This window comes from Pieris napi, chromosome 11 (genome assembly GCF_905475465.1).
Source record: "Pieris napi chromosome 11, ilPieNapi1.2, whole genome shotgun sequence".
Classification (NCBI taxonomy): domain Eukaryota; kingdom Metazoa; phylum Arthropoda; class Insecta; order Lepidoptera; family Pieridae; genus Pieris; species Pieris napi.
In genome coordinates this window covers 3,989,416-4,001,920 of record NC_062244.1, presented here as the reverse complement: position 1 = coordinate 4,001,920, position 12,505 = coordinate 3,989,416, and the positions used below count along the sequence as shown (strand labels likewise).

Below are 12,505 nucleotides of genomic sequence, written 5' to 3'. Positions count from 1 at the left end.
TCGATATAATTTTGTGTTTTTATTTTATTACTATAGGAATCATTATTAATGCAAAGTTTTTAGCATTTTACGAGTTTGGCTAACAATAGTTATAAATAAGTGCATCATTATTAATGCTAGTTTGTAATACATTGGTTAGTGTAACATATACTGTAATTTCAGTCCACGTACATAGATTACATTGAATACATTTAATGTCCTTCAAATTTCTAAAACAATGCAAAATCTTATGGTCCTTCGATCCGGTTTTCAATAGTACGAATCATTTCTATAGATTTAACAGCAGATATGGTAGTGAAAACAAGTTCGATAGTTAAAATCGTTTTATAACATGATTGTTTTTCTAATTCAGTACAAAATAATGTTTTTTAAAAAGAGCAGTCAAAAATCTTAAACTTAATACATAGATTTCAATAACGAGAAATTTTGTATAATACTGATATTTCACTAAATCGTTACAATTACGCTCTATTCATTCAAACTGATTTAGGCGTGACCGACTCTATATAAACCAGCAAATTTATACATTTCGTTTAGCTAAGTCTTACAATAAAATAATTTAATTCGTGTACTGATTTTTGCATTTCATTATCTGTGCGATTGCCTCGTAGGATAAACATTATTCTGCCTGTACCAGTCTTGAGGTTTTTGGGTATTTTGCCTATTAATATTGAAAGCCCAATCTCTATTGTTCCATTTGCTATCTCTATTGGAGTTGTAGTATGTCCACCTGGAAAATAATTAGTGATAAGTTATTTGTTACATTAGTCAATAGCGGGGCCAAAACTCAGAATCGGTCAAAAGAAATATTAATATTCATCCAAGGGTTTGTGAATTATCAACATTACATTACACTTCTAGCGGAGAGACATTATTAATTTGATTTGCGTCAAAAAATTCAGAAAGGGAATGAGTTTTCTATATTTTTGATAGTCATAATCTTATTTATAGTTTGAACATTACATGTGATACATACATATCTAACGGAGTGACATAATTTATTTGATTTGCGTCTAAAAATTTCAGAAAGGAAATGAATTTTTGATATTCAGAATCTTGTTTATAGTTGCGTCATAATATAGGCTTAACTATTCACCTATCGTCATGGCTGGTAGCGCCACCTTTTGTAGGCGTATTGCTACCAAATCTGTTCTTGAACCTCTGATGTCTAGTGACGATAAACTCGGCTCCACGTTCCGCAACCATTACAACCGGTGCTGCTGTGTTAGCTGACGGCACTGTTGGCATTATTGAAGCGTCGATCACTCGGAGACCTGAATAAAAAAGTCATTAAGATAGAACAACTCACAAAAAACAACTCTTATGTTATCGCATTTTCTCATTTAGTAAATAAATGCAATTTAGATTTTTTTTCATCAATGAAAAATATCGGAACAATTTCAAATGAATAGCAAAGTTTTCTTTAGCTGTTTACTCACCTTCGATACCATAAACCTTCAACGTGGGGTCCACAACAGCCATAGGGTCGTCGCTAGAGCCCATCTTGCACGTCCCAACCTGATGATTCTCTGGCGCTGTGTAATGTTGTGCTAAACACTTGAAGAACTCATCCGTGGGGTTTAATCCACCACCGGGACACTGCTCTCCATAGTTCTCAGTGGGATGCATGCCGTACTTTTCACGAAGTATCTGGTTTTAAATATATTGGAAATTGTACTACCAATTACAATTAGTTAGTAAGTAAATAAAAAGTTTAATTATATTCTTACGTTAGAGGGAGTTTCTCAATAAAATACGTATTATTAGACACAACACAAATATTCAGACGTCAGTTTACGCAAACTACATCCCAACTTTTCATAAATGCTCTTGGTAATTATTTTTAATTACAGATGGGTGAGTTTAATGTGCACATAAATTTGTACATAATTGTATCATCATCACAGGTCGCGGAAGGTTTTGACAGAAAGGGGCCTTTAAATTTAATAAGCATATTTCCTCTGATTTTTACATTTTACATTTCTGTCTTACTATCTGCAATATTATAAAATGTCAAATTCAGCTTACTGTAGTATTAGCCAACCGGTACGCAGTCCTTGCAGCCTCAACCAATACTGCCAAATCGTGATCATCTTGAAAGTAGTTAGGGTGAAACAATGGGTAGTCGAATGGGTCTCCTGAACGCAGCGTTAAGAAACCACGGCTTTTTGGTTGTAGGGCAATTGCTGATATACTGAAAAAAAATCAATACGTATACACAGCTATTCTACAATTATTGTTTTGTTTACTAATAATATCTTCTTACCACTTACGAGACTAAAGGAATTGTCTAATCGTGACGAAACCGTAATTGTTTTCGGTTTGATTACATAGAGCAGCGTTGGCTTTAGCGTGCGACTCTCATACCTGAGGTCGTAGGTTCGATCCCCGGCTGTGCACCAATGAACTTTCTATGTGCGCATTTAACATTTGCTCGAACGGTGAAGGAAAACATCGTGAGGAAACCGACATGTCTTAAACCCAAAAAGTCGACGGTATGTCAGGCACTGAAGGCTTATCACCTGCTTGCTTATAAGATTTAAAAATGATCATGAAACAGATTCAGAAATCTGAGGCCAAGTGTTCAAATTTAAAAAAAGGTTTTTATTACTAACGTTATTTTTCTCCTTTTAGCATTCTCCAAGTCGTCTGGTCCCAATGACCCGTCACCACAAGCAGCGTAGTAGCCCCCAAAGAAATACTGTATGTCAGGGTGTCGTCCACCGGCTGGCGCTAACCGGGAATTTATCATCCCAGTCAACTGTAAAAATTATGAGGTCTTATGTCCGAATTATCCGAATCGAAACCTAAGTGATCTTTGTGTATTCTTGGGTCTACGCTAGTTTATTACATAAACTTTTCAAAAGGGTAGAAAGATTCAAATTGAGTTAAGAATTTAATTACGAACTTCCTTTGCACAGCACAATATATTTCCATAGTTTTAATGAGAAAGAAAGATTGGATGGCAATAATACAAAAAACCATCTTGCCATGTACCAACATACCTGAGACATTCCCGTCCCTGATAATGGGCCTTTCCTCTCTAACATATATTCCATGGCACTCTCCCAATTCAGTTCTGGAAGGTCTGGCTCCTTCGCTAGGGTGAAGTCAAGTTTCACTCCTACGTGATTGTGAAGGTTCTGCCCCACGCCGGGCAGATCTTTGATTACCGGGATGTTAAATTTGTCTAAAGTCTCTTTTGGTCCAACTCCCGAGAGAAGCAGAATTTGTGGAGAAGCCATGGTACCGCCAGATAGAATAGCCTGAAAATAAATTTTATTTATGAATCGTATCACATAATTATGCTTAAGTAAATCATAGATACCAATAATTTAGATAAAAAAATCTATATCTCGTATTTAAGTTAAAATGTCTATTATTTATTTTTACGAATGAGAGCGTACCTCTTTAGTGACCCCGACCGTTTTGGTTTCGCCGTTCTTGATATATTCAACACCAGTAACAGTCTTAGTATTGGGATCTATAATGACCCTTGTCCCTAAAGCGTTGAGTATTACGTCTAAATTTTCTCGGTGAGAAGCTGGGCGTAGATATGCACGCGCTGTGCTAAATCTCGTCCCGCCACTGAAAGAAATAGTGACTTATTTGCTAAAGATGATAGAAACTATGTACAACAATAACATTTATTGTACTACCACCAGTTAATCCTGCTTCTACGATACAGGACCAATTACCGACTTCTGGCTTAGTGGCTTATTGCACATGTCTTGAATGTTTGATTTCCCAAATTGAGTGAAAACAAAATAGTTTCGAGTAGGCCATTCGCCTTAAATAATGTTCTATAGAAAAGTATACGTTAGGGCTTACGGCAGATCAAAAATCAAAATGCGAACTGCAGAGTGAGAAAAAAACCTTCCTTCATTTCTATGATTTATGTTTGGTAACAACGAGGTAAATATATTAAAAAATTGATAGCTTTACAATTTTTTTATTAATATTTATGGTCCTCAATTCTTTAACTTATGGTATCAACATTGGTTTGGTCTGATAATGTCGTCATAATATATTTAGATTTTTCTTACTCGTTAAATGCCTGTGCGATCGTAAAGCCCGTCGTTGTCTCTCCATTAAGATCGCTCGTAGGAGTGAATCCCAATTCGATAGCCGCTGATACAACATCGTGAGCGAAGCGTGGCGCATATCGGAACTGTAAATTTCTTTTAATTATTAAGTTTTTTTATAATGTTAAAATGTGTTAATAGTTAAATGAATAACTAAAGAACTTCTTCATACCCTCCTTTTTCTATAATAATCTAACCAGTGTGGCGTCTCATTGAAAAACAAAACACAATGTCGTACATAAAGTGATTTTTTATCTGCAAAGGTATTTAAATACCTCTTACACATATTTTAACAAGCATGTGTTATAAATAAAATATTTTTATAATAATACATCTTTGAGATATCTATGATAATCAAACGGATCTAATATCGTCAAATGCATTATTCAATTGCTATGCGGGCAAACATTTTCTAGGACACGTACCTAAAGTCTACAACCGTATTTTCACATGTTAATGAATGTAGGCCATTAAATTCATAAAAACCTTATTTTATTTTCCTGTAATAAGGATTTATGTTAAATCGAACCGGTCCCGCTTTCACTTAATCGAATTGAATACCTGTATGAAACTTGATTTTGGATCCGCTTTCGATATATCTAAAAATACCCATTATTGGCGAATTTTATGGCAAAATATGGTAATTTAACAAACATTCTAAATCTTTAAACGCATACCTATAGGAGGCAAAGTATTTAAATCATTCACTTAGATATTGAGTCTAATATGTATCTAGAACATCTTTACATCCCATTCTTGTATGTAAACTTAATGGCACATTATAAAATTAAACAGAATAAAATAAAAATACATAGTGCATGCGACCTTACGCTGCTAAGCGATCATTTCCTGGCAACTCGAGTCTCTAACCTATATTATGGACTCCTTTAAGTTTGAATAGGTTATGAGATTACAGGATAAAGTAACTTATGTATTTCATAGACATAGGTTATCAGCCTTCTGTCTGTCACACGTCATCGATTTTTGGATTTTAGACATGCCGGTTTCCTCTCGATGTTTTCACCGTACGAGTGAGTTAGATGCACACATAGTAAGAAGCACATGTCTATTGCTACGCAGCCGGGGATAGAAGATACATATAGATAGATAGAGTCGCACGCTGAAGGCCAACACTTCTATCAATATATCGTTTGACAAATACAATGAGAATTCCTGGGATTTGAGATGAGGGAGATATGAATAGAAGACACTGGATACTGGGTTGACTCATGATTGACTATTTTATGAGTGTTCACAATAATATAAACACGAAAATAAAGTGCATAGCAAAAATATATGGCTCATGGATAAGTTTTTACTTATGCTTGCAGATCCCCAATACCATATTACCTCGGTTCGATTTCCAACAAAACAATAGTTATTTCATCATAATTTTTTCCTTAAAGGAAATAATTATAGTAAACTAGATTAATGTATTTTATAAGAGAGTTACGAGACTTCTATAGCAAATAGTCTAAAAACTTTTACTTACTTTGAACTATGACTAAACGAAAAATCTGCTAGATGTATTAAAATAATTTCTACATATCATAGTCTTAAGCGTGTGTCTGATACCAACCCACACACACCCTCCCAACTACTCACTCACGTACACACACTCACACACACAACACACTCACACACACACACAGACAGACACACACAGGCACAGACAGACACACACAGGCACACACACTTATACTTTTACTTTACATGTACTTTTTTTTTGTTATGACTCAGTATGACTTAGCCGTGGAATGGAAGCCTGGTTATCCATATTACAGGTTCTTATCTAGCTTGGAAACCAGTCTCCCAATACATATAATATAACGGGAGAAATAAAGAATTATTATTATTCTCTTCTTAGCCATAGTTATTACATACTCTTTGAACAGGGATAGGCCCGCCAGTATTATGATACTGTCCAGAGACGCCCTCGCTTATCTCCTTATTGTCTTCGCTCCTCAGGAAGTAAGGCATAACTTCAAACCATGACCAACCAGGTGCGCCATTCACTGCCCATCCGTCATAGTCCGCTGCGTGACCTCTCATATACATCATGCCGTTGATCACGGAACATCCACCTGGAGCGAATTAAACAATAGATTTATGTTTTTTATCAACTAGAGTACAAAAAATAAATAAACTTATAATATAATTATAAATTTATACTAGCATTATGATAAAGAAGAGTAATATTGGAGTTTTATTTGATTAAAATGCTTATAAAGATATATTTTGGCTAACTTACTATACGTAAAACAAGAGTCTTAGAAAAAGCAAACAAAATTTATTATTACATAAATAATATGGATTTGTTGTCTTGTAAATTCAAACATAAAAATTGTAAATAAAATGTATAAATAGAAAATGAGAATAATAAATAATTCGATTTTGGGAATTGTATAATTCAGTATTTATCTATAACAATGCAGTTTCTTTCTACATTCTATAATTTATATTAAAATCTCTTTTAATTCACCTATATATTTCATATATTTAATAATCTTACTTTGAAACCTTGTTAAAATAATATTTACTTATAAGTAACTCCGACCGTTTTCATCATAGACCAGTCAGTCAAGACAATTAATTCATAATAATTCCAAAAGTTTTCAAATTTTGATGTAAGGTCGGGAGTGGTATTAAAACAAACTATAAAATTTTGCAACCTGCTCTGCGGTCCGGAACATTGTTAAAAATAAGTTTTGGTCGTGAAAAAAATTCCAAAAGTTCTGCAAACTTGGGGAAGTTTTCGATATAATATTTCATATCACGTATAAAATTTGCAACCAACCTAAGTGTACGGAACATTTTTTGTTATTAAAAATTAATGTTTTTCTTTATTAAACTGAAGGAAAACGTTCCAAAAGTTCTGCAAATTTGACAGATATATCGAAAATAAAATAAATAACAAAAAATGTTCCGTACACTTAGGTTGGTTGCAAATTTTATACGTGATATGAAATATTATATCGAAAACTTCCCCAAGTTTGCAGAACTTTTGGAATTTTTTTCACGACCATACAGCAAAAATTAATTTAATTGCAATTTTAACAATGTTCCGGACTGCGGACAAGGTTGCAAAATGAGATTTATTGTCGTCCCAATGTACCATTCACTTGACCGAAGTTTGAAAACTTTTGGAATTATTATCAAATTTTCGATTTCGAATGTCTATAATGACTGGCCTATCACTTCACATATTCAACAGAAGTAACAGTCTAAGTAAGGGGATCTATATTGACTTAGAACTTAGAGCGTTGATTATAACGTTATAATAACAAAGGATTATATACGTTATTCTTAAAAGTATAATTAAGTTTCATTATAGAACAACTCAGCATATATACACATAATAATAATTTTATAATATACCTAGCATTTTCCCTCTATGCCAAGAACAGCGTCCTCCATGAGCCAGGCAGGCTTTTTCTTGTTGCTCTGTTTTGTAATTCCAGTCAGTTTCGTTTTTATTCCAAAATGCAGTCACCCACGCCGGCACTGAGGACGGAGATGGTTCCTCGCCGCCTGCTTCTATGAGAAGTACCTTAAAAATATAATAAAACGATAATAAGAATCTAGCGAAAACATAAAACAGTTTTATTTCACACATAAATAAGACTTTATTGAGATAACACTTTTAAGAACATCTAAGGACGTTACGGGTTGATAATTCTGACCATGGTCAAGATTAAGATTTACGTGTAACTGATTTTAAAATAGTAAACTGTCATATTTATAAGATATACAGGTTGGCCAAAAAGTCGTGGATCAAACGCAAATGAAAAAGATACAGGGTGTGATTTTTTCGAATTTTAATAAGAATTAGTAAAAAGTCAATTTTCTTATAAAAATGCAAAATAAATTATAACTCTGCAGGGGTTAAGCTTAGATACCTCCCGTAGAACAATTTTTGCAGCTCATGACCTCATCTATCCCCTATTTGCGTTTGATCCACGACTTTTTGACCATACTGTATAGAATATAGTCGGATCATTGAACCATACTGCTAATGAGAATTTTCAGAGCATAGAAACTTCCCTTCTATCCGTGTATATTTAACTGTTTATATATTTATAATTAACCTGAACACAACTGTCATTTGCATTTTGAAAATTTTTCTTTATGTGTATACCTAGTTTGTCTATAAACCTTTGCCAACAAACATAAGCTAGCAGCGACTGTTTCTAAACACGAAATAACATATCAATTTATTGGTATGATATCAAACTGTTTCACTTTTTACATGAAAATATAGATGTACCAACTAAGCTGGATATAGAATATTTTACATAAACCGAAACCTACAATTTAAATTTATGACAATATCACGCTTTTTACTGGGTCAGGGAGGCTTGCGGTGCGGGTCTCACGTGACGAGTGAATAGAAACGTGAATTCTTTTAAAATACTTTATATATACGTTTTTTCGCTTGGTTTAAAATACTATATATGATTTTATTGATGCTTTCTTTTAAACCTTGACCAATATTATTATTGTTTTGTCATTGTGCGAACCCGCGTAGCCAATCGTTAAAATAAACTTAGCTCTTGACCAGCGAGTCATAAACATTTTCTGCTATACCTAACTGTTATACCCACTGTACGGAAATACAAAATGAAAATTAAATAACCTTCCATTGCGGATTTTCCGATAATCGAGCAGCAACAATGGCACCTGCTGTTCCACCCCCAACAACCACGAAGTCATAGCTATCATCATACTGCTCCTTTTCAACCACTCTGTTACAGGGATCCACAAGATCACATCGACCTTTAATAAAGGACTCCAATATAGACATAAATAGAATTATCTGGCCTCCACAGGACCCAGCCATGGATGGTCCGAACTCTTGCAGCGGGCAAGCACATGTCTGGAAATAGAAAATAATCATGGTCATATTCTTGGTAGGGAAATGCCTCAAGGCCTTTAGTTTTAGAAGATTCATTTATAATCTGACAGAAAGAGACTTCAGTTAAATCTTTGTAATAATGGTTTAAACAAGGTAATTTAAAAATGCAGTAGGTTTTTATGCAAAAGCATTGTATTTATTTTTCTTTGTAAATAACCATTAATTATTATATGACTGTCTCCATCGTAAATTATAATTATTGAACAATGCAAGGGACTCATTGAACAAATATAATATACACATATATATTAGATTAATACGAATTATACTTAATCATTATCCTGCTCGCTATGTCTATCTTAAGTTAACGTTACATAAAAATCTAAAACACTATACCATTTAAAAAAATAACATTTTACTTCTCTCTTCTACTCGTAATACAAAAGTTTTAATATTCTCCAAAATAATCAAATTGATATCCCTCTCATACTCGTAAGTGGGAAAATGGCATGGCAGTTTAAAACTAATAACTCAAATCAACCACGAAGGAGGGCGCTACTACATTGTTAATGTTAATTCTAGTTATAGGAAAAAAACCAATGACTTCTGTATTTCACAACAATTCTTTAATTATTGCTATATTTATGCGACAAAGATTCATATAGAATAACTTTGTACTGGAAACTACATACTACAGATAATAAGATTATTGCAAAATAATAAACAATGATACAAAACAATTTGAGGAATTCCGTTGATTCATTGTTTCTATCAGGAACAAATTAGTATTGTTGTTATGTTAATAATTACATAAATTACCTGTATTGGAGATAAACAAAAGCGAATCCAAAATCGATTAAGATTAATTTGATTATTGATAATACCCTAAATTCACTTAACATATAGACACCTATATGATGAGGTTGTACTGCTCTACTATGTATATTAATTCTATCTTACTTTATACTTAGTTGTAGTAACTTAGTTTATATTTTAATACGTGTTTTACTTACTTCGGCCGCTCGAATCATCGTAACTTTCACCCTTAGTTGATTGCGGAAAATTTATCTGTAATTAAAAATATCGGTTAGAGTCTGTAAAACAAATGCAAAGAATGATTGTCACATTTATCGCTTCTGCTGTATGATAAATACGACGAAGGACTTTTGTGACATAATAACCTTAGCCATATCTGTATTTGTTCCCACCGTATATATAATAAATCATGTTTAAGAAAAATAAAATGGATACAAACACGTAGCCTTCTGTGCCTATACACGACGTCGTGTCTTCGTTCTTAGATATACCGGATAAGGAATAAAAATCCGTAGACGAAATTCCGGGATTCAGATCGAACGAACTCAGTTATGAAAGTTTAGGGTAAAATAAACTTTAAACGAGACAGAAACATACATTTTAAAAAAGTTGCTTCTAATATTTAATCATCTTCAAATTTTGAAGTTATGTAAATACATAACCGGATGCGGTTAGGTACTACTTAAATCTAAACTTCCATCATGTCTTATGAGTCATCTTTACACACATAAAGTTAACTATGGTACTAAAGGGTAGCTTCATATAATATTACGCAAGAACGCTAATCACTTGAAGCCATCAATATATTTAAAACATTGTTAAAATTAATATAATAGAAAATGAGATCTAATAGTAAATGTACATTACTAAAATTAATTAAATAAATTAATTAGAATGTTCTTTCCATTTGAATTATGTACCCACTGTATCACGCGAATGCGTCTAAATGGCTTAATGGTAAAACCCGGACATATCTAGGTTCCATTCCTTGCAATTTAAACATACACCTACTTGCCATAGGCTGTTGATTAGATACACTCAGAGACGTTTGTCCCATGCACCATTAGTCTAATCATGGGATAAGGAAATTTGCCAATAACGGTTTGTATTATTTCTTTTTGATGCAATGATATATTAGCAGACCTAAAAATATTAACAGTTCCATAATCAACCCTCATGCTGGTTATGATGCTTTTAAATGTTTTGCAAAAAGTTCTTAACAAATCCTACTTTTCGGATTTGGTGATTCAAGAAACGTGGAAAGTATCGATAACAGTAAATTATTTTGTTAAGATTCGAAACGCGTAATTCAAATTGACACATTGGCCATTGCCTCCTCGGAAACCATGAAATTTTGCACAAGTAACGGTACTTTCGCTAAATTTGAACATAGTTTTAATTCTATGTATCTAAGCTAAATATCAATATGAATAAATTAATTTTTAGATATAGAGTATTATGATATTATATAGAATATATTTTGCCTACGTAATAATATTAATTAAAAATGGATAAATAGAAAACTATAATAAATTTAAAAAGTTTAGTCCCTGTGGTAGAAAATGCTGCCAGCATTAAAGTACACACCTTTAATGCTAGCAGAATTAATTCGCTGTATTGCGATACTTATTCGTTGGCGAGGAAAACACCAGTTCTGGGGTCACCGGAATACCTACTAGGCGCGATCTTAAATCGGCCCAAGAGTCTAAACTCCAAATGGATAAAACTCAATAGCTAAATATATTACGATGCAGTGAAGTTGCGTGAAAATTCAGATTGGTGTTATTACTTAGGATAGGTTCGCTTGAAGTTCACAGAAGTAATTCCTAAGGTTCTTTTAACAACATTTAAATTAACTTATAACAAAACTCCGGAACTTTGTTTAATTTTTTATATTACGCAGATATTTTCATCACTGTCAATTATCAATATTATAACAAAAAATTTAATTGCAGATGGTGCTTTATTGCAAAAAATAGGAATTATATATTTATTTTAGACCGCAAGTTAAAGTTATGCTGCCACCCGACCGAACTATTTAATTTAATTTTAGTACATTAATAATACATTTTAATACTTATTATTATGTATATCTTAAAATAATTCTATTGATTATTTATTAACAATTCGACGATAATAGTTTTCAAGTAACAGATCGATATTAGTGTTGCTAGTTACCAAAATAAATAATAACAAATAGGATACCTATAATTTCACAACCAGCACAAAACACGAAGTATTATTTATAACACACACAACATATCTAATTTATTGACATTTATTATTTTTAAAAACCGGACATTGGCGAACGTACGTTCGAGCCTCGCCGTTATCTGCACAAACGCCGCTGCGCGTGCGCTGCTTTTTGTTTATATTAATGTTACAGAGCCGCGACACGCCGATTCTCTATATTATAAATATAAAGATTGTCGGTTTGTATGTTATAAAAAATGTACTTAGATTATTATTGTTACGCTGTTTTAATGTAAAATGAACTTTTTACATTTAAAATATTAGTCACATTGCTTGCTGGCTTAAAATATTTATAAAAATCTAATATATACATAAAGTAATTTATAATACATGCCGTATTCCTAAAAAGATTACCGTTTAATCAATTCTATACAAGTCTATACAAAACTAAAATGCACGCAAAATAAGTAGCGGTTATAGTAAGAACGTCTTACTCTTGTGTTTTTGTTAATTATCTTAATAACTCAAGACCTAAGTATAGTCTCTTAGCCATAAT

The 12,505-nt window shown here is 32.8% G+C and overlaps 1 protein-coding gene across 1 annotated transcript; it reads right to left on the bottom strand.

Moving 5' to 3' along the window:
* Positions 1 to 6: 6 nt before the first annotated feature.
* Positions 7 to 12,096, bottom strand: LOC125053935 (glucose dehydrogenase [FAD, quinone]-like). Its single transcript, XM_047655566.1, has 13 exons — positions 11,962 to 12,096; positions 9,954 to 10,008; positions 8,722 to 8,961; positions 7,464 to 7,635; positions 5,970 to 6,169; positions 4,047 to 4,171; positions 3,408 to 3,588; positions 3,006 to 3,266; positions 2,616 to 2,761; positions 2,029 to 2,194; positions 1,440 to 1,650; positions 1,097 to 1,274; positions 7 to 730 (listed from the first exon to the last, which is right to left on the bottom strand). Exons 2-13 carry the CDS (start codon positions 9,969 to 9,971, stop codon positions 589 to 591), a joined length of 2,040 nt encoding a protein of 679 aa, XP_047511522.1. The 5' UTR covers positions 9,972 to 10,008; positions 11,962 to 12,096; the 3' UTR covers positions 7 to 588.
* Positions 12,097 to 12,505: the final 409 nt, after the last annotated feature.

Excerpts from the sequence above, each read along its gene's own strand:
- LOC125053935 (XM_047655566.1), bottom strand. Across the intron at positions 3,589-4,046 it reads ATCGCACAGGCATTTAACGA|TGGCGGGACGAGATTTAGCA; the intron begins GTAAGAAAAATC and ends TATTTCTTTCAG. Across the intron at positions 731-1,096 it reads GCTACCAGCCATGACGATAG|GTGGACATACTACAACTCCA; the intron begins GTGAATAGTTAA and ends ATTATTTTCCAG.